This window comes from Myotis daubentonii, chromosome 2 (assembly GCF_963259705.1).
Source record: "Myotis daubentonii chromosome 2, mMyoDau2.1, whole genome shotgun sequence".
NCBI lineage: Eukaryota > Metazoa > Chordata > Mammalia > Chiroptera > Vespertilionidae > Myotis > Myotis daubentonii.
Window position 1 is genome coordinate 116,507,033 of NC_081841.1, and position 23,779 is coordinate 116,530,811.

Consider the following 23,779-nt stretch of genomic DNA (forward strand, 5'->3'; position numbering starts at 1 on the left):
TGCTTTCAGAGAGGAAGGGAGAGGGAGAGAGAGAAATAGAAACATCAGTGATGAGGAAGAATCATTGATTGACTGCCTTCTGCATGCCCTGCTGAGGATCGAGCCGCAACTTGGGCATGTGCCCTGACAGGGAATTGAACTGTGACCTCCTGGTTCATAGGTAGATGCTCAACCACTGAGCCACACCAGACGGGCCATAAATATGTTCTTAATATGCTGTGCCATGCGCCGTGATATATAAACAATGCATACATATTATATAATGACATTTCACATTTTTAATCTTATTAATTCAATATCTTTGATTTATCTAAAAGTATTCTTAGCTTCTAAGGTATTAGTTGTATGACCTCACAAAGTTTTTAAAACTGTGAAATAGGCATTACATACATGTAGGAAGAGCCAATCAATCTAATTTGTTTTAAGTGGACTTTGGCCTCCTGTCATTTTATACCTGTTATTTCACTCTTAGATATTTTAAGTAAAGCTGAACAGACTGATATGTCATTGAATTTAACCTTAATTTTAAGCAACTTTGTTTTAATTGAAATTTTTAAATACAGGGTATATTCAGTTCTCGAGGAGAAAAGATCCTTATGGCAGATGCTGATGGAGCCACAAAGTTTCCAGATGTTGAGAAATTAGAAAAGGGACTTAAGGATCTACAGCCTTGGCCTGTGAGTATAAGAATATATATATATATATATATATATATATATATATATATATATAAAACCCTAATATGCAAATAAACCAAACAGCTGAACAGCCGGTTGCTATCACGTGCGCCGATCACGAGGGGGCGCGCGTGGAACATGGTGGGTGTCAGTAGCAGGCTGCAGTGCGTGGAACATGGTGGGCGTCAGCCATGGCGGGATGGTGGTGCAGGTGAGCAGGGGCACCAGACCAAGGCAGGGCACTGATCGCTGTCATTGGGGCAAGCCTCTGGTGGTTACTGAAAATTCTTTGATCCCACACGCCATGGTCCTGTTGGGCACTCACACCTGCTGCCAGTGCCAGCCCTGCTTGCACCCGCTGCTGGCGCCCAGCACTGGCCCCAATCACTCGGCTCCATCAGCGGGTGCGAATGGCGGCTACCAGCCTGATAGCCCCTCAGGGCTTCTCTACCTCCCCCTGCATTTGAGGGGCGATCTGGACCAGCAGCCGCTGCTCACACCCACTGCCAGCGCCGACCCCGCTCACACCCACAGTCGGCGCCAGAGCTGTCGCTCACACCCGCTGCTGGTGCCTGGTGCCGGTCCCAATTACTAGGAGTCGTCAGTGGATGCGATCGCTGGCTTCCAGCTCCATTCGCCCCTGAGGGCTTCTCCACTTCGCCCTGCTCCTGCAGGCAATGGGGGCAGCAGCCGCCGATTGCACACACTGCTGGCACCAGCCCCAATCGCTCCACGCCATCAGAGTGTGCGAGTGGGGCCAGTACTGTCAGGATGTGGGAGTGGCGGGAGCAGGACTGCTGGCAGACAGTGGTCCAGGGGCCGCGGCAGGAGGGTCCGGATGGGGCGTGGAGGATGGGCCGAGGCCCGCCTCTGTACCCACCGCAGCTTTGCAGCCACAAATAGAATGGCAGAATGTCCAGTCACTATGATACGCAGTGACCACCAGGTGGCAGACAATGCAAGAGCTGCCCCTGGTGGTCAGTGCACTACCACAAGGGGAGCACCTGTTAGCCAAAAGCCAGGCTTAGAGGCTAGTGAGAGCAGCCTCTCCCGCCTCTGTAGCAGTGCTAAGGCTGTCCGACTGACTGCTTAGGCCCGATGCCCACGGGGAGCCGTCAGTCAGACATCCCCCAAGGGCTCCTGGACTGGGAGAGGGCGCAGGCCAGGCTGAGAGACACCCCCCGAAGTTTACAAATTGCATGCACCGAGCCTCTAGTATAGTTTAAAATTTAAACTTTAAATTATATTCAATCAAGAATAAATGGGATCTAAAGTAAAATGAATATGAAGGTTACCTGTAGGTTAAAAAACTAGGGGTTATTTTGGGTGTAAAATTCTGTACAGTCTCACAGAAGAGCTAATTGTCTTGTTATAAACATTCACTGATGTTCTGAGTTTCACTTGACAATTATTTAATATTCTGGCCATCAATTTTTTTATTGCTTAACTCATAAATTGCTTAACTTTAATTGCTTGTCTTATTTAATATGTACATATTAAATTAAAAGCATAGACTGAGACTTCCAGCTAAAGATGTGAAATGAATCTTGTTTGTGATAAAGTAAACGAATACGAGTAGCAACAAATCAAAAAAGATTATGTGCCAATAAAAGGATCCAAGTTGGCTACAGAGTAGGTGGAAGCTACACACATCTTTCAGGACCAAACTGGAATTACAATTAAATTATAGAACAGTCATCTTGGATGACTGACAAGTAGCTGAAGAGAAGCCTTGTAACCAAGGTTTTACAAAGGAAACCACATCAAGACTGTTCCAAACAAGTTACCCAGGGCGAGTCACAAGCAGTGTCTGACATTGGCTTGCACCAGAGTTCATTCCAAGAGGCCCAAAACCAGTACGCCCAGTGGTCAGCCATAGATAAAAACAGAGCAGGATCCAATAAGCTTTACAAGAAGCATATCCAAAGGGCGATCGGCAGGCACAAAACCCTGGTTAGGTGAATTCCAGTTCTTGTGGTCAGCAGCTCACACACTGTGGTCAGGGTTGAGACAGTCAGCCAGGCTGAGGGACAATCTCACGCATGAATGGACCAATCGCAATCAAGACTCAGTTACAAGAGGTGGGCCCACATAACCCATACATGGGACACTCATGAAGCGCCTGGCCCAGGTGATCAAAGAAACTGGACATTGGACCCCACAGAACACCTACTACATAAGGCCACAAACACTGGGAAACATAGCAAATCTAATACTAGAAACAAACACTAAGAGGCAGCCAAAATGGCAAGACAAAGAAACATATCTCAAATGAAAGAACAGGAGAAATCTCCAGAAAAAGAGCTAAGTGAAATGGAGGCAAACAATTTATCAGATACAGAATTCAAAGTAATTGTTACAAGGATGCTCAACCGCATGAGAAAGGACATAGAAATCATAAAAAGGACCAGTCAGAAATGAAGAATAAACTAGAAGGAATAAACAGTTGGTTAGATGAAGCAGAGGAGCAGGATTTGATGACAGTAGAAAAGAATACCCAATCATAGCAGCAAATAGAATTTTAAAAAATGAGGATACCTTAAGGGACCTTTGAGACAACATGAAGTGTGACAACATCCACATCATAGGGGTACAAGAAGAAAGAGAGAGGGAGCAAGTAATTGAGACCTATATGAAGAAATGATGACTGAAAATTTCCATAACCAGGTGAACTAAAAAGACATACAAGCCCGGGAGGCAGAGAGTACCAAACAAGATGGACAAAAGAAACCGGCACCAAGACACATCATAATAAAGATTAAAGACAAAGATGCTTAAAAGCTGTATGGGAAAGAGTATTAGTTATATACAAAAGGAGCTCCCATTTGAATTGTCAGCTGATTTCTCAACAGAAACATTTCATTACCCAAGGGATTGGCATGAAATATTCAAAGTGATGAAAAGCAAAGACCTATAACCAAGACAACTCTATCCAGCAAGGGTATCATTGAAATTGAAGGACATATAAAGAGGTTCCTAGACAACAAAAAGCTAAAGGAGTTTGTTATCACCAAACCAGTATTACTTGAAATGTTAAAGAGCCTGCTTTAGAAGAAGGAAAAAAAAAAAAAAAAGAGGAAATAGTTAAAAGAATAAAATGGCAATAAATACATACCTGTTCATAATCAATTTAAATGTAAATGGTTTAAATGCTCCAATCAAAAGACAAGGGAGCAGAATGGATAAGAAAACAAGACCCATATATGTGTGTTCTACAGGAGACACACCTCAGAACAAAAGATACAAACTAAAGTAAAGGGATGGAAAAAGATACTTTGTTCAAATGGAAATTAAAGTAATTGGGGTAGCATTAAATTTATCTAACAAAGTAGACTTCAAAACAACATAGTAAAAGACAAGGATAGTACAAAATGATAAAAGGAGCAGTGCAACAAGAGGATATAACCTTTGTAACATTTATGCACCCAACATAAGAGCATCTAAGGATGTAAGGCAAGTCTTGATTGAAAGGGATTGAAAGTAATACAGTCCTAGTGGGGGATTTTAACTCCCCATTGACATCAATGGATAGATCTTCCAGGTAGAAAATTGACGAGGAAGCCAACTTTCCCCACCTTCTTCCCTCGCCTGCCCTTCTCTCCCCGGCCTGGCCCGTGCGCCGCCTAGAAAAACTTGTGCAGGGCCATTTAAAAAAAAAAAAAATTGACAAGGAAACTGCAGCCTTAAATGACATAATAGACCAAATGCATGTAATTGATATTTTCAGAGCATTTCATCCCAAAGCACCAGTAAGTGCACATGGAATATTTCCTAGGTTAGACCACATTATAATACAAAACAAATCTCAATAAATTTAAGAAACTTCAAATCATATCAAGCATTGTCTCTGTCCATTATGGTCTGAAACGAGAAATCTATCACAAGAAAAAAATTTAAAAAACACACAAAGACATGGAGGCTAAATGATATGTTATTAAACAATGAATGGTTTAACAATGAGATCAAGAAAGAAATCAAAAGATACCTTGAAACAAATGAAAATGAGAACGCAAGTCAAAAATCTATGGAAAACAGTGAAGGCAGTCCTAAGAGGGAAATTCATAGCATTACAATCCTATCTAAAGAAACAGTCTAATTTTACACTTAAAAGAACTTGAAAAAGAAAAAGAACAGCAAACAAAGACTAGAGTAAGTAGAGGGAAGGTAAAGATAATCAGAGCAGAAATAAAGAAAATAGAGTCTAAAAAAAAAAAATTACAAAGATCAATGAAACCAAAAGTTGGTTCTTTGAAAAGATAAACAAGATTGGCAAACCTTCAACCAGACTTATCATAAAAGAAAGAGAAGGGGACCCAAGTAAATAAAATCAAGATGAAAGTGGAGAAGTAACAACTGACTACAAAGAAATAAAAAGAACTATAAGAAAATATTACAAAGAACTATATGCCTACAAATTGGACACTGGACAAAAACAGATAAATTCCTATGAATATACAATCTTCCAAAACTGAATTAGGAAGAATTAGAGAGTCTGAATAGATCTATTACAACTAATAAAATCAACACAGTAATCAAAAAACTTCCACTAAACAAAATTCCTGGATTGGATGACTTCACAAGTGACTTTTACCAACAATTCACAGAAGAACTAACACCGATCCTCCTAAAACTATTTCAAAACTTCAAGAGGAGGGAAGGCTCCCATGCACATGTTGCCAGACCAGCATTATCCTAATTTCAAAACCAAATAAACACACTACAAAGAAAGAAAATTGTAGGCCAATATCCCTGATGAACATAGGTGCAAAAATCCTCAATAAAATATTATCAAACTGTATCCAGCAATACTTTAAAAAGATCATATACCATGATCAAGTGGGATTTACCCTAGGAATACAAAGTTACTAAATATTTACAAATCAATAAATGTAATACACCACATAAACAAAATGAAGTATAAAACCACATGATCCTATCAATAGGTACAGAAAAAGCAGGTGATAAAATCCAACACACATTTATGATAAAAACTCTCAGCAAAGTAGGAATAGAGGGAACATACCTCAAGCTAAGTAAGGCCATATATCGCAAATATACAGTCAACATCATTATGCACAAAAACTACAAGTGCTTCCCTTGAAATGAGCAATAAGACAGGGATGTTTGTTTTCACCACTCTTACTCAACATAGTACTAGAAGTCATAGGTGTAGCAATCAGACAACAAGAAATAAAAGGCATGGAAATTTGAAAGGAGGAAGTAAAACTTATTATTTGAAGATAACATGGTACTGTATATAAAGAACCCTAAAGATTCCACTAGATAACTACTAGGACTGATAGATTAAATGATTAAAGTAACAGGATACAAAATAAATATCCAGAAATCCTTATTTTTTAATACACAAATAATGGACTACCAGAGAGGGAAAGTAAGAAAATAATCCCATTCACAATTGTTGTAAAAAGAATAAAATACCTAGGAATAAATTTAACCAAGCATGCAAAAGACCTGTACTTGGAAAATTATGAGTCGCTAAAGAAATTGAAGAAGACACAAATAAGTGGATGCATATACTGTATTCATGGATACGAAGAATTAACATCATTAAAATGTCACTGATACACAAAGCAGTTTTTAGATTCAACACAATTCCTATCAATATATCAATGGTGTATTTCACAGATCTAGATCAAATATTCCAAATATTTATATGGAAGTACAAAGTACCCCAAATAGCCTCAGGAATTTTGAGAAAGAGCAAAGGTGGAGGAATTGCTCTACCTAATATCAAACTCTACTACACGGCCATAGTAAACAAAAGAGCATGGTACTGGAATAAAAACAGATAATATACAGCAATGGAACAGAACAGGATCCCAGAAATAAACCCATGACTTTATAGTTAATTAATATTTAACAAAAAAGGCAAAAACATACAATGGGGTATACATAGTCTACTCAATAAATAGTGTTGAGAATATTAGACCCATACATGTAAAAAATGGAACTGACTACCTTCTTACAGCATATACAAGAATAAACTCAAAACGGATTAAAAACTTAAATGTTGGACTCAAAAACCATAAAAATCCTAGACAAAAACCTAGGCCAGGGGTGGACAACCTTTTTGTGAGTGCGTGCCAAAACCAGCAAAATCTCTGACTTAAAATTCTGCGTGCCAACCCTAATTTTTTGAGAACATGTTACGCCTACTTGATATCTCTTAGTTATACGTATGTGAAGAACCTTGAAGAAATAATAAAATTCATTCTACCGACAAAAACACAGTATATGATGATGAAAAATACATTTATTTTTAATGTACACATGTACACTGATAGTCCGACAGAAAACTTTATGACTCCGTTTTATATTACCAGTGGGACTTTTGCTGCTGCATCACTGATGACAGATTTTACGCCAGATTTATATTTCGTGACCTTCAGAGATATGTACGAGCTACTACTTTCATCCGTCAGGCTACTCCTATTACGAGACTTAACAAAATTCATCAGTGAGAACAAAGATTCTCAAGCGTATGTGGATGAAACCAAAACACTGGTCAGATCTAGGAAGGCAGGGAGAGTTAAGGCAGAGGCATAGAAATTGCTCTTCCCCTCTCTCATCAATCCATGTCTATGGTCTTTAAGATAACTTGTTATGTAAAATTATTTATCTAAGATGCACCTACACTGAATTTGTCTGAAAAATAAAAAAGTTGATATTAAGAAAAAAATTGTAAATGGAAGATTATAAGAGAGGGTTTCACGTGCCAGCAAAAGTTACTGGTGTGCCATGTTTGGCACGCATGCCAGGGGTTGCCCACCCCTGACCTAGGCAGTAAAATCTTGGACATTTCTCATTGCAGTTTTTTGTCTGATGTATCTCTTCAGTCAAGGGAAACAAAATCCTATATAATAAAAAGCTAATATGCAAACGGGCAGTAGTTTGACCGACCGGGAGTTAGACGTGCACTGACCATCAGGGTGCAGCGCAGAACATGGTGAACAATGGCGGCACTGGAATCGGGCAGCAGTAGAGGTGCTGCTGGCCCCAATAGGGCCTGACAAGTGTGGGACTGCAGTGGGATGGTGGATCAGGTGAGCGCACGGTGTCAGGCCAAGGAAGGTGCAAGCAGGGACCCCAATCACCCCACTGGTCACCCCACAGACAGGAACCGGCACCAGCGGGGAGCGGGGCTGGTGAACGAGCAGTGCCAGGCTAAGGCAGGTGGGAGTGGGAGCCTCGATCGCCCCGCCGGTCTCCCAACAGATCAGTCCTGATCGACGGCCAAACCTAGGGACCCTACCCATGCACAAATTTCATGCACCAGGTCTCTAGTAAAAAATAAACAAATTGGACTGCATCAAACTAAAAATTTTCTGCACAGCAAAGGAAACCATCAACAAAATGAAAATACTCCCCATTGAATGAACATGTTGGTATTCAAAATTTATAAAGAACTTAGAAAACTCAGCACCAAAAAACAATTCAATTTAAAAATGGGCAAAGAACCTGAATAGGCACTTCTCCAAAGATACACATGTCCAAGAGACATATGAAGAGATGCTCAACTTTACTCATCATCAGATAAATGTAAATTAAATCACAATTTGATATCACTTCACATCTGTCAAAATGCCTATCATCAATAAGTTAACCAACAAGTGGTGAGGATGTGGAGAAAAGGGAACCCTCATGTACTGTTGCTAGGTCTGTGGATTGGTGCAGACACTGGAAAGCTGTATGGAGTTACCTCAAAAAATTGAAAATGGAACTGCCTTATGACTGAAGCTGCTATTCCACTTCTGAGAATTTAGCTGAAGAAACCTGAAGTACTAATTCAAAAGAATATATGCACCCCTATGTTCATAGCAGCTTTATTTACAGTAGCCAAGAGTTAGAAGCAGCTAAGTGCCCATCAGTAGATGAGTGGATAAGGAAGCTGTGATACATTTACACAATTGAGTACTACTTGGCTGTAAAAAAAAATAAAAAATGAAATTTTACCCTTTGCAACAGTATAGATGGACCTACATAGCATTCTGCTAACTGAAATAGGTCAGTCAGAGAAAGACAAATACTATATGATTTCACTTATATAAGGAATCTAATGAACTAACAAGCAAAATAAAGACAGACTCATAAATGAAAAGCAGGCTGACAGGTTTCAGGAAGGAGGTGTCGGCACTGGTTATGAGGGCTGGAGTGATTGAGTTAAAAGAAAAAAGAAATAACTCATTAACAGGGACAAACGTGGTGATTGTCAGGGAGAGCATGTATTGGGGGGATGTTTGAAGGGTATCGGGGATGAATGGGAATGTTTGAAGACTTGGGGTGGTGAACACAGGATACATTGTACTTATGATGCGTTGTACAATTGTGCATCTGAAACCTATATAATTTTGTTAGCAGTGTCACCCTAATAAATTTTTTTTTAAGTTTCTGTGCAACTTCATGCCATAACTTCAAAGAGTAAAGGCCTGGCTCCCTCTCTCCCTCCTCACCTCTCTCTCTCTTTCTCTCTCACTCTAAAGCTGCCTGTGCCTTCTTCCTTTGGGTATGTCTCTTTGCCTTTCCTCCTAAGCTTCAAGGGCCCTTCTTTTGCCTCTGTAACATGTTTCCTGAGCCCACACAGCCCACATGGCTCCCTTCACAGCTCACTTCTACATCTGTGACTTTCTAAATATACTTTGCTTGTATTTTAGTCTTGGCTCTGAATTCTTTCTTAGCCACAGCTCAAGGACCCAAGTTGCTGAACTGAGTTCCAATCGCCAGTAATGTTCTGGTGCCTTTTGCCACTCACACTTATAAGAAGAGACACGAAAGATTACTCTCTCCTCCATGTGAGGAGTTAGCAAAATGGTGACTATCTATAGGCAGGAAGAGAGCTTTCACCAGGAACCAAGTTAGCCAGCACCTTGATCCTGTACTTCCAGCTTCCAGAACTTTGAGAAATAAATGTCTGTTGTTTGAAAAACTAGAAGTAAAGGTTGACTTTCACTTGGCATAATGCATTTGAGATTTAACGTTACTGCTGTAAATATCAATAATTTGGTCCTTTTAATTGCTAAGTAGTATGCCATTGTATGGGAGCATCTCAGCTTGTTTATTCATTCAACTGTTGAAGGACATTTGGGCTGTTTTTAACATTTTGACAACTACAAATAAATTCAGTATTAACATTCATGTTTTAAAAAACGGTGCAGGATGAGGAAAGGAAGAAAATTTTTGTGCCACTCCTGCCTTTTAAACGCCATATAGAGACCTGGCCCCATTGCTCAGTTGGTTGGAGCATTGTCCCATACACCAAAAAGTTTGCAGATTCAATTCCCAGTAGGGCACATTCCTAGGTTTCGGGTTCAATCCTTGGTCAGGGCAGGAAAGGCAGCCAATCAATGTTTCTCTCTCACATCGATGTTTCTCTTTCTTACACCCTTCTCTATTCCTCTCTCTAAAATCAATAAACATATCCTTGGGTGAGAATTTTTTTTTTAAAAGCCATTTTGAGAAACATGAATTGATGAGTTTACCAAATTCTGAGCTTTTTAAAAAATATGTTTTTATTGATTTTTTTGTTTTATAATATAAAGAGAAGGGGAGAGAGAGATAAAAACACCAATGAGAGAGAAACATCTTCAATTGGCTGCCTCCAACACGACCCCTACTGGGGATCAAGCCTGCAAGCTGGGCATGTGCCCTGACCAGGAATTAAACCAGTGACTTATTGGTTCCTGAGTTAATGCTCAGGCCTCCCCGCACTGGGATCAGTGTCACAGGGGGCAGCGCCCAAACCCCCTGATCGGCTCTGCTCTGTGTGTGACAGGTTGCGGCGCCCCAACCCCCCCGCCCCCCCACGGGCCCTGCTCTGTGTGTGACGGGGTAGAGCCATAACCTCCCCATCGGCCCTGCCCTGAGTGTGAGAGTGGCGGCGCCCCCACCCCCCACCTCCCCCCCACGGGCCCTGCTCTGAGTGTGACGGGGTAGAGCCATAACCTCCCCATCAGCCCTACCCTGAGTGTGACAGTGGCGGCGCCACAACCCCCTGATTGGCCCTGCTCTGTGGGTGACAGGGGGCGGTGCCCCAACTCCCCTATCGGCCCTACTCTGCGAGTGACAGGGTGGAGCTCCTCAGCCCCCTGATGGGCCCTGCTCTGTGCATGACAGGGGGGAGCTCCGCAAACCCCTGATGGGCCCTGCTCTGTGCATGACAGGGTACGGAGCCCCAACCCCCCTGATTGGCCCTGCTCTGTGCATGACAGGGGGGAGCTCCCCAACACCCTGATGGGCCCTGCTCTGTGCGTGACAGGGGGTGGCGCCGCAACCTCTCATCGACCCTGCCTTGAGTGTGACAGGGGGCGGTGCCCCAACCCCCCAATTGGCCCTACCCTGAGCGTGACTGAGGGTGGCATCGCACCTCCCGATCCGCCCTGCTCTGTGCATGACAGGGGGCGGCGCCCCAACTCCCCAATCGGCCCTGCTCTGAACCTGACCAGGGGCTGCACCTAGGGATTGGGCCTGCCCTCTGCCACCCTGGAGCAGGCCTAAGCCAGCAGGGCGTTATCTCCCGAGGGGTCCCACACTGCGAGAGGGCACAGGCCGGGCTGAGGGACCCCCCCTTCCCCACCCCACCAAGTGCACAAATTTTTGTGCATCAGGCCTCTAGTTTATGTATAATAAAGAACATTACAAACTGATGAACAAAAATAGATACAGAGGCAGAGAAGCATCTAACAGACTGTCAAACTACAGGAGGAAGGCTGGGGAGGGTTGCAAGTGCGAGGCAAGAGATCAACCAAAGGACTTGTATGCATGCATATAATCATAACCAGTGAACGCAACACACTGGGTTGTGGGGTGAGGGCATGTACTGGTGGGTAGGAGAGGCTGGGGGAAGGTCATTGGGGGAAAAAAAAGAGACATTATGTACTACTATTTGTAAGACTTTAAACAATAAAATTTTAAAATAATAAAAGCTATTGATGAATTCCACCTGATGTTAAAATGAGTATTAGGGATTCAGTTCTTATGTCAGAACTTCAAATATACAAAACTCTTAAAAGCTTGTATAGATTTATGGTGAAAGGAAAGGATATTTTAAATGAAAGCTTTTGGTTTTGATTTTTTTTTTTGGCTTAATTAAATGATATTTTAACTCTAGCTAGTCTCTGAAAGCTGGAAGGATGTCCTTTTCTATCTATTGCCAATAATGTTACTGCTCTTTTTGGATTAAAAGTATTTCAAAAAAAAAAAAAAAAAGGAAATGAGATCATGTGTGGTTAGCAAATTTAAAATGAGAATAGTTATCCCTGGCCAGAAGGTTGTGGTTTCAGTCACTGGTTAGGGCACGTATAAAGAATCAACCAATGAATGCATATATAGGTGGACCAACAATTATCTCCCACCACCCCCTTTTTTCTCAAATAAATAAAATTTGTAAAACACACACACAAATAAAATGAAAATAATTAGTATTGGCAAGAATTTGATGAAATAGTGAATCTGCCCTGGTCAGTACCGCTCAGTTTAGTTGGGCATTGTCTATGCACCAAAAGGTTCAATTCCTGCCCTAACCCGTTTGGCTCAGTGGATAGGGTGTCAGCCTGCGGACTGAAGGGTCCCAGGTTTGATTCCAGTCAAGGGCATGTACCTTGGATGCGGGCACATCCCCAATAGGGGGTGAGCAAGAGGCAGCTGATCGATGTTTCTCCCTTCCTCTCTGTAGAAAATCAATAAAATATATTTAAAAAAACAAACAAACAAACAAAAAGGTTCAATTCCCTGTCAGGGCACATGCCTGGTTGTGGGCTCAATCCCTGTTAGGGGGACCTGCAGGAGGCAGCAGATCAATGTTTCACTCTCACGTCACTGTTTCTCTCTCCCACTATCCCTTCCTCTCTAAATATCAATTTTTAAAAAAACTAAAAAAAAAAAAAAAATCATATCCAGTTAGTGGGAATATAAGGAGCCTTTAAAAAAATAATTTGTGAGAGAGAGAACCAAGATGGCGGCATAGGTTAACGCCGGAGTTTGCTGCTTTGAACAACTACTTCAAAAGTGAAACCAAAAAACAGAAGGGACATCACCCAGAACCACAGGAACGCTGGCTGAGTGGAAGTCCTACAACTAGGAGGAAAGAGAAACGCACACGGACACTCAGAGGAGGCGCAGTGCTGAAGTCAAATTCTGAGGTGTGGAGTGCGCGGAGCGGGCTGGCGGCGGAGGGCGCGGTTGTTGTTTTCAATCGGGAGGGAGTCGCAGACTCTGAGCACCAGATCCGGGCGAGTCTTTAGGGACCCAGACTCAAACGGGAGAAGCAGGACTGTCTGGCTTCGGTCAGAGCGAGTGCAGCTTTCTCTCCGAGCTTTGCAGTGGGTGCTGGGACTCAGAGAGGCAGAGCCCCTGGGGACAGGACTGAGAGCCACCATAACTGGTCTCTACAGCCCACCCTGTTGATCCTGTGCGACCCGCCCTGCCCAAGCCCTGCACAGAGGCCTTTGCCGGATAGCCTCAGGCAAAGGCTAGATTAGCACCTCCCTAGAGGACAGAAGTTCTCTCACTGCTGACACAGCTGATTCTCATAGCCACTTGGCCTGGAGGTCAAACCCTCCCTGGAATTAGCTACAACAATCAAGATTTAACTATAAGACTGCGAACAAAGACTACTAGGGGGTGCACCAAGGAAGCATAACAAAATGCGGAGACAAAGAAACAGGACAAAATTGTCAAAGGAAGATATAGAGTTCAGAACCACACTTTTAAGGTCTCTCAAGAACTGTTTAGAAGCTGCCGATAAACTTGAGATCTACACGAAAACTAGTAAGACCCTCGATCTTATATTGGGGAACCAACTAGAAATTAAGCATACACGGACTGAAATAACGAATATTATACAGACGCCCGACAGCAGACCAGAGGAGCGCAAGAATCAAGTCGATTTGAAATGCGAGGAAGCAAAAAACATCCAACCAGAAAAGCAAAATGAAAAAAGAATCCAAAAATGCGAGGATAGTGTAAGGAGCCTCTGGGACAGCTTCAAGCGTACCAACATCAGAATTATAGGGGTGCCAGAAGATGAGAGAGACCAAGATATTGAAAACCTATTTGAAGAAATAATGACAGAAAACTTCCCCCACCTGGTGAAAGAAATGGACTTACAGGTCCAAGAAGCGCGGAGAACCCCAAACAAAAGGAATCCAAAGAGGACCACACCAAGACACATCATAATTAAAATGCCAAGAGCAAAAGACAAAGAGAGAATCTTAAAAACAGCAAGAGAAAGAAACTCAGTTACCTACAAGGGAATACCCATACGACTGTCAGCTGATTTCTCAACAGAAACTTTGCAGGCCAGAAGGGAGTGGCAAGAAATATTCAAAGTGATGAATACCAAGAACCTACAACCAAGATTACTTTATCCAGCAAAGCTATCATTCAGAATTGAAGGTCAGATAAAGAGCTTCACAGATAAGGAAAAGCTAAAGGAGTTCATCACCACCAAACCAGGATTATATGAAATGCTGAAAGGTATCCTTTAAGAAGAGGAAGAGGAAGAAAAAGGTAAAGATACAAATTATGAACAACAAATATGCATCTATCAACAAGTGAATCTAAGAATCAAGTGAATAAATAATCTGATGAACAGAATGAACTGTTGATTATAATAGAATCAGGGACATAGAAAGGGAATGGACTGACTATTCTTGGGGGGGAAAGGGGGGGGGGAGATGTGGGAAGAGACTGGACAAAAATCGTGCACCTATGGATGAAGACAGTGGGTGGGGAGTGAGGGCGGAGGGTGGGGTGGGAACTGGGAGGAGGGGAGTTTGGGGGGGGGGGGGGAAAGAGGAACAAATGTAATAATCTGAACAATAAAGATTTAATTAAAAAAAATAATAATAATTTGTCCGTATACATTACAAAGCATCCATACTTTTAACTTGGTAGTATTCTACCTGTATGACTCTCCAAGAAAAGAAAACCAAAATGCAACTAGAGTTTTATATTAAAAAAATGTTCTTTTAGGCATCATTGTAATAATATCAAATTCAAAATGGTCAGCACATAGACAAATAGTGAAGGTATGGTAATCTAAATAGTGAAATACTATGTTGCACTTATTGACACAAAAAAGAGAGACAGAAACATAATGTTACTATGATAAATTCTTGTAAAATAAACCTAAATCTTATCAAGCCCCTCTTAACAACCAGTTTACAGAATGTGCAGAAGACAGAGGAACATGTTAGATGTAATCAGAAAAATCTAAAATGTAGGAAACACTACAGAAAAATTACATGGTTTCTTCAACAAATAGATTACACGCCTCAGTTCATGAACATCCCCCATCTGTAGCAATTCACTTCGTGACCTCACAACTCTTTCTTGTTGATGCCAGTATGATCAGTCACGAGTCTCTCAGTGACAAACCAAAGAATGCGCTAGTATAAGTGAACTTACCAGTACGCATTGTTTACATCTCAGGAAATTGTGCTATGAATATTTTCATGTGTTTTGATGGTTTTCTTTTGCTTTAATTGCTGCTTACTATTATTAAATACATGCATTAAGTCACCATGAGTCATAAGAAAATTAGTGATAGCAAAGTGAAAAAGAAAAGCTGTGAGAACAACAATATAGCTTTAAAAAGAATTAATTACAAAGTATGGTAGAAGTGTTCACTTGTGTAATCTATACATTTCATTTCCTTCTTGTTAAATTTTCATTTACATTTCATGTTCTTTTGTTTTTTAAAGTATTTATAGATTAAACAGTATATGAGATATATACTGTATATAAGAAAGGTTAAAACAGCAAATCATGTGGGGGTCTGGAATGGATTAATTGAATTTTCATTATTTCTATGAGAAAAAAATGATTCAGTTTTCAAAAAACTCTAAACAGCCTACCTGAATGAATAAGTTCAAGAACTGAAAAAAAAAAAAGTTAAGAGGTAAGAGGAACTCATGGGTAAAAGAAATGCCAACCAATTTGAATGAATTTTATTTGACTCGATTCAAACACACTAAAAATATTTATAATTGGGCAAATTAGAAAACTATATCTGATGGTGGTTAAGGAATTATTATTAATGTTTTCAATATGATGTTGGTATTGGTATTGAACTACATATCCTATATAATCCTATATAATAAAAGGCTAATATGCAAATCAACTGAATGGGGAAACTACCATTCACTGTGATGCACACTGACCATCAGGGGGCAGACACTCAATGCAGGAGCTGTCCCCTGCTGGTCAGTGCGGTCCCACAGGGAGAGTGCTGCTCAGACAGAAGCTGGGCTCACAGCTGGCGAGCGCAGCGGCGGTGGTGGGAGCCTCTCCCGCCTCCACAGCAGCACTGAGGATGTCTGCGAGCAGGCTTAAGCTGTTAGTTGGACATTCCCTGAGGTCTCCAGTACTGCCAAAGGGCCCAGGCCTGGCTGAGGAACCCCACCGCCCCGAGTGCATCAATATCATGCACCAAGCCTCTAGTCAGTTCATAATATGCCTAGAATTTTTTTCAATATAATTCTAGTTTGGGTAGGGTGGTAGTGAGGGCCTTTAGAGGAAGCAAGATTGCCAGGTAGTGGGTACATAGGGCTTCATTTTCTTTTCTCTCTACTTTTGTGTATGTTTGAAAATACCTACAAGAAAATGGCCAAAAGCACTGAACTTGAATATATGAAAATTTAAGGTTATTGAAATTAAAAAGAGCATGATATACATGGGTAAATTTCAGCTATGGGTTTTTCTTTAAAAAAAATACCTAGGAGAAATATACAAAACGTTAGCAGTGGCTGGCTTTTTTTTTTCTTCAATTTTTATTTATTTATATTTTATTGCTTAAAGTATTACAAAGAGTATTATATATGTCTCCTTTTTTTTTTCCTCCCCTTGACCCTCCCCTAGCCTCCCATGCCCCCCAGTGTCTTGTGTCCATTGGTTATGCTCGTATGCATGCATACAAGTCCTTCAGTTGATCTCTTACACCCTGCCCCCACCCCCAACCCTCCCCAGCCTTCCCACTGTAGTTTGGCAGTCTGTTCGATGTTGCTCTGCCTCTGTATCTATTTTTGCTCATCGGTTTATAATGGTCTTAATTATCCATAAATGAGTGAGATCATGTGGTATTTTTCTTTCACTCTCTGGCTTATTTCACTTAGCATAATGCTCTCTAGTTCCATCCATGCTGTCGCAAATGGTGAGAACTCCTTCTTTTTTACAGCAGCATAGTATTCCATTGTGTAGATGTACTGCAGATTTCTAATCCACTCATCTGCTGATGGGCACTTAGGCTGTTTCCAGATCTTAGCTATGGTGAATTGTGCTGCTATGAACATAGGGGTGCATATATCCTTTCTGATTGGTGTTTCTGATTTCTTGTGATATATTCCTAGAAGTGGGATCACGGGGTCAAATGGGAGTTCCATTTTTAACTTTTTGAGGAAACTCCATACTGTCTTCCATAGTGGCTGCACCAGTCTGCATTCCCAACAACAATGCACAAGTGTTCCTTTTTCTCCACATCCTCTCTAGCACTTGTCGTTTGTTGATTTGTTGATGATAGCCATTCTGACAGGTGTGAGATGGTACCTCATTGTTGTTTTGATTTGCATTTCTCCGATGATTAGTGACTTTGTTCACTAATGCTTTTAAGTAGTGACATTATGCATGACTTTTCATAATAAAGTTTTATTGTATACATATAAATTTACAAGTTTGCCATATTTTTTACAATGAGCACTTTTAAATTTTATTTTAGTGAATAGTTCCAAATTCGAATGGTACATACAGCAAAACTACTCATTTTTCAATCACCAGTTACTCCCAGAAGTTACCAGTTGCCCATTTTTTGTATACCCATTTAAAAGATGTACATACGTATTCTTTTTTAAAAAAATATTTTTATCAATTTCAGAAAGGAAAGAACAGGGAGAGAGAGAGAGAGAAACATCAATGATGAGTGAGAATATTGATCAGCTACCTTCCACACACCCCCACCGGGCATTGAGCCCGCAATCCAGGCATGTGCCCTTGAGTGGAATGGAACCCGGGATCCTTCAAGTACACAGGCCAACACTTTATCCACTAAGCCAAACCAGCTAGGGATGTATTCTTTTTAAACATGCAAATTATAATGCACTATACACTGTTTTGTTGTTTCTATTTAACAATATATTTTGTAGATTGAACCATATGTTTACATCAAAGCACTTCTTTATTTTTTCACAGCTTCTTCGCTAGTCCCTTTGGATTGACATACAGGTTTCCTGCTTCAAACAATACTGAAATGATTAATCTTTCATGAGTATCAATTTACACATATGCAAGTTTATTTAATAGGAAGAATTAGCCGAACCGGTTTGGCTCAGTGGATAGAGCGTCGGCCTGCGGACTGAAGGGTCCCAGGTTCGATTCCGGTCAAGGGCATGTATCTTGGTTGCGGGCACATCCCCACTGGGTTGGTGTGCAGGAGGCAGCTGATCGATCTGTCTCATCGATGTTTCTAACTCTCTATCCCTCTCCCTTCTTCTCTGTAAAAAATCAATAAAACATATATATAAAAACCAATAAGAATAATCGAAGAATTAGTTGTGGGATTACCGGGTCCAATTGTATGTATATGATTTTGGTAACAGTTTTCAGATTGCTCTCTGTTTAGTGTAAAAACTGAAAGATTTTATTTGCGTTGCTCTCAGTATAAATGTGATTGAGGATCTTTTCATTTTTTTAAGAGCTATTTTCACTTCCTCTTGTGAATTCTATTCCTAGGCCATGCCTGTATTCCAATTCAGTTATTGAGTAACATTCTTAATAATTTGTAGGAGCTCATTATGCATTTAGGAAATTAGCATTTTGTCTATAATATAAATTACAAATATTTTCCACCAATATATTTGTCTCTTAATGTTTAATGTGGATGAATTTTGGTGGTCCTACCACACATGTTTTTTTAAATTTTATTATCAAACTAGAGGCCCGGTGCACGAAATTCATGCACTGGGAGTGGGTGCAGTGTCCCTCAGCCCAGCCTGCACCCTCTCCAATCTGGGATCCCTCAAGGCATGTCCGACTGCCTGTTTAGGCCTGATCCTGTGGGATCAGGCCTAAACGGGCAGTCAGACATCCCTCTTACAATCCAGGACTCCTGGCTCCCAACCGCTCACCTGCCTGCCTGATTACCCCTAACCGCTTCTGCCTGCTAGCCTGATCACCCCCTAACCACTCCCCTGCCAACCTGATCAACGCTTAACTGCTCCCCTGCCGGCCCAATCGCCCCCGACTGCCTCCCCTGCTGACCCGATCGCCCATAACTGCCCTACCCTGCCGGCCTGGTTACCAACAACTGCCCTCCCCTGCAGGCCTGGTCCTCTCCCCCCAACTGCCCTCCCCTGCAGGCCCAGTCCCCACTAACTGCCTTCCCCTGCCAGCCTGTTCACCCCCGACTGCCCTCCCCTGCAGGCCTGGTCCCCCCCAGCTTCCCTCCACTACAGGCCTGTTCCCCCCAACTGCCCTCCCCTGCAGGCCTGGTTCTCCCAAACTGCCCTCTCCGGCAGGCCTGGTCGCCCCCAACTGCCCTCCCCTACAGATCATCTTGTGGCCACATGGGGGGGCCATCTTGTGTGTGGAGTGATGGTTAATTTGCCTATTACCTCTTTATTATATAGGATTAATTGATCTAGATTTTATGTGCTTTTGCCTTCCTTGAAATTTTAATTTTTATTCATATTTTACATTTGAATATTTGATGTATCTGGAAATACTACTATCCTAGTCAGTATGAGGCTCAGGTCCACTTTAACACATTGTTTGTGGGTAGTTTTTATCGCGCGCTAATAGGTGGCACGGGCCGTTTTTGCTAATTTTTTGCATAATGGCAACGTTCAGTAAAATTACGATAACTTTAGTTTACGTATTTATATGTTACCCGAATTCTACCGCTTGTCTATAAAAAAACGTATTAATACTTGTCCCGCACTCTACTACACTGGTAGAACGTATAAATACGTAAAACGTATAAATACGTTTCCCGCATACAATGTGTTAATTTTGTTTCCAAATTGCCACTAAGATGCCTCACAATATTTTTTCCCCCTGATTGAAAGTCTCATCTTTATCATATTTTAAGTTTAATTACCCATGTGTTTTGTGTATGTGTATTACTGGCCTCTCCATTCTGTTCTGTGGATATTTACATTCTAGTATCTTAGTTTTAATCATTGTATCTTTTTAACATATTTTTTAATCCTCTGGAAGTAGTCCTTCCTCACTCTTACAATTTTTTTGGCTCTTCTTGGTTGTTTATTTTTCAGCATTAACTATCGGATCCACTTGTCTAATTTAAAGAAAAATTATTTTGGTATTTCTATTTTTATGGCCTTCAATTTAAAGATAAACTTAGGGAACATTGACTTTTTAAAGCTGTCGTCACGTCCTCTTATCCAGGATCATCGTATGCTCTTTTATGTGTTGGATTAATTTATTTCCTTTGGTAGCATTTACATGTTTCCTTTATACAGGTCTTGTTACATATCTTACAAAATTTATTTCTAGATTTTTTTAATGATGTTATAAATGCCATTCGTTGTCCTCCATTGTAACTTGATTATTGTCTATATACCTGAAGGCTAAAATATTGTGTATAGGTATATATTCATTTTATACCTACTCATTGTTTTAAATTTATTTATTACTTCTAATAGTTTTTAAGTTGATATTCTTGGACTCTTCAGAATGTAATGATTTTATATAAAACTAGAGGCCCAGTGCACAAAATTTGTGCACGAGTAGGGTGCCTAGGCAATCAGGGCTGATCTGTGGAGCGACCGGCGTGGGGAGGCCCTGGCTGGCACCCACCTTGGCTGGCCTGGGACCTGAGGGCTGGGGGCAGCTCTTGCATTGAGCGTCTGCCCCCTGGTGGTCAGTGCACATCATACCAACTGGTCATTACACTGGTCCTTCTGCTGTTAGGTCGATTTGCATATTAGGCTTTCATTATATAGGACTAGCGGCCCGGTGCACAGGATTCATACACTGGTGGGGGTCATGGCCTGCGGGGATTGGCCTGCTGTGGGAGTGCCGCTCATCCCAGTCAGCCAAGCGGCGCTCCCACTGTGGGAGTGCACTGACCACCAGGAGACAGCTCCTGCATTGAGTGTCTGCCCCCTGGTGGTCAGTGCGTGTCATAGCGACTGGTCTTTCTACCATTTGCTCATTGAGATTTTATTATATATAGAATAGGTTGATAACACTTGTAGAAAACTCTTTTCTTTCTAATACCACTGATTCTTCTTTATAATTATATTAACATTAGAGGCCTAGTGCACAAAATTCGTGCACTGGGGGGGGGGGTGTCCCTCAGTCCAGCCTGCACCATCTCAAATCTGGGACCCCTTGGGGGATGTCCGACAGCCCTCTCACAATCCGGGACTGCTGGCTCCTAACCGCTTGCCTGCCTGCTTTCATGATTGCCCGTAACTGCTTCTGCCTGCCAGCCTGATCACCCCCTAACTGCTCCCCTTCTGGCCCAGTTGCCCCCAACTGCCCTCCCCTGCCAGCTCAATCTCCCCAACTGCCCTCCCCTGCTGGCCCGATAGCCACCAGCTGCCCTCCTGTCCTGGCCCGATCACCCCCAACTACCCTCCCCTGCCGGACTGGTCACCCTGGTGGAAACCGCACAGAGCAGCAGCCAGGACCCGCCCCCCAGCAGTGCCAGGGGAATTCCAGGGAAGCCACACACCTGCAGCTTGGCCCCGCCCGGTGGTTCGGCCACGGGAACCCCAGCATCAGGTTCGCTGAGGAGCCGCCGGGCCTCCTGCCTCCCCACAGGGCTCCAAGAACTGTGGCGGCAGGTGCACAGAGCAGCCAGCCCGCCCTTGCTGTGTGCACTTCCATCTTGTGATGGTGTTATGGTGTGAGAGTTAATTTGCATATTACCTGTTTATTGTATAGGATGGTATTTTTAATCAGGAAAAGTTTTTCATGAAATACATGCCCCTAAGTAATCTTTAGCCCTTAATAGTATCCTCTTAGTAAGTTTCATTAGGCTTCTTGACACTGTACATATTCTAAACTCCTCAATAAACTTCTTTAATGATGTTTAATGTTACTTTCTCAAAAAGTTAGTTTCTAAAAAATTCACTTTTCAAAATATTCACTTTGGAAATAAATATTTTTATTACTGATATTTAAATACTGAAACATATAATTGCTTTTTCTTCAGGATCAAATGGCTATTGCATGTGGATCTCGAGCTCATTTGCAAACAGAATCAATTGCTCAGGTAAGGCTTTCATTAACTGAATAGATCAGTAGTTCTTTCTTCTTTTACATATACAGTAGCACAAAACAAACTTTTATACTTAAGACCACAAAAATTAAGTTCCTCAAAAAAAGTAAATTTTTATTTTGTATAGTATATGAAGGACTTGCACTTTTAGGAATGATTTTTCTTTTAATGAGTACAAGAAAAATTTACTTTAAAAGCAACTTTCTTTGATTTTTATTTTAAAGACACAAAAGAGGGGTCCCCATTCAATTATAATATAAGTCAAATTTTCCTAAATGATGCATTTTGAACGTATCAGCTTGCTTTTAGTTTTTCCATATTGGCATACTTAACTACTATATTTTGAGTTTCATGCAAAGTTTAAATTTTGTTTTACTTTATTCCTCTTAGAGAAACACTATAGGAATGACTTGAAAATAAATAAGGAATCATCCTATGCAATATTTTGGTGATTTTTAATTTTTTTTTTTTAATTTTTCAGTTACTGTTAATATACAATATTATTAGTTTCAGGTGTACAATGTAGTATTAGGCAATTTTTGGAATTGTTGCACTTAAAAAAATGCAGGCCCAGTATATCAAGTCCAATAATTGTCCATTATATTCTTAATGGCTCATCTCTTAGAATAGTCAAGTGGATTGAAAATCAAGTTATATTTTTTATTGCAAGGTCAAAATTATCTGGGGAGTTTCTTTTCTAAATGCGTATTTCTAGGCCAATCCCAGACACTCTAAATAAGACTCTAGCCATGGGGCCAGGAGTTTGCATTTTAAACAATTTCCCAGATTACTCTTATGCGTACCAAAGTTTGAGAACCACCAGAATAAAAGTTTGAAACTTTCCCTCAATGATTATGAAATAAGAAATTCTAGACACAGAAACCAGGGGTGTGATGGCACAAACAGGAGTGGTGTGGGAGGGCAGTGGGGGGATAAGGACACATATGTAATACCTTAATAAAGAAAAAATCAATTCTAATTTCATTTTTCAAGATAAACTGATGGCAAAGTTATAGAGCCTCTTAAGGACTATGTTTAAATGTGGAAACCTAGACTCTCCTTTTTTAAGAAAGAAATTTCTCTAACATCTTCCCCATGTAGTATTCAGTATTTTATATTCCTACTACAGGCCCGGTGCACAAAAATTTGTGCACTCGGGGGGCGGGGGGGGGCGGTCCCTCAGCCAAGCCTGTGCCCTCTCGCAGCCTGGGACCCCTCAGGAGATAACGACCTGCTGGCTTAGGTCTGCTCCCGGGTGGCAGAGGGCAGGCCCAATCCCTAGGTGCAGCCCCTGGTCGGGCTCAGAGCAGGGCCGATTGGGGACTTGGGGCGCCACCCCCTGTCATGCACAGAGCAGGGCAGATTCGGAGGTTACAATGCCACCCTCAGTCATGCTCAGGGTAGGGCCGATTGGGGGGTGGAGCATCGTCCCCTGTCACACTCAAGGCAGGGTCGATGGGGAGGTTGCGGTGCCACCCCCTGTCACGCACAGAGCAGGGCCAATGAGGGGGTTGGGGCGCTGCCCCCTGTCACGTACAGAGCAGGGCCCATCAGGGGGGTTGGGGCTCCTTACCCTGTCACGCACAGAGTAGGGTCGATCAGGAGGTTGGGGAGCTCCCCCCTGTCACACACAGAGCAGGGCCCATCAGGGGGTTGAGGAGCTCCCCCTTGTCACTCACAGAGTAGGTCCGATAAGGGAGTTGGGGCACCACCCCCTGTCACACAAAGACCAGGGCGGACCAGGGGCTTGGGGCGGCGCCCTCTGTCACACATAGAGCACAGCCGATCAGGGGGTTGGGGCTCTGCCACTCTCACACTCAGGGCAGGGCCGATGGTGAGGTTATGG

The 23,779-nt window shown here is 41.9% G+C and overlaps 1 protein-coding gene across 3 annotated transcripts in view; it reads left to right on the forward strand.

Annotated features, from left to right (window-relative positions):
* ALG5 (ALG5 dolichyl-phosphate beta-glucosyltransferase) overlaps positions 1-23,779 on the forward strand; it is a 99,887-nt gene that overhangs the window by 18,541 nt on the left and 57,567 nt on the right. For 2 of the 3 annotated variants that reach the window (XM_059684367.1, XM_059684366.1), the window contains 2 exons: positions 564-677; positions 21,868-21,927. In XM_059684367.1, coding sequence (XP_059540350.1) covers positions 564-677; positions 21,868-21,927 — 174 coding nt within the window. The remainder of the gene's footprint in view (positions 1-563; positions 678-21,867; positions 21,928-23,779) is intronic. The other variant, XM_059684365.1, reaches the window with a different exon arrangement.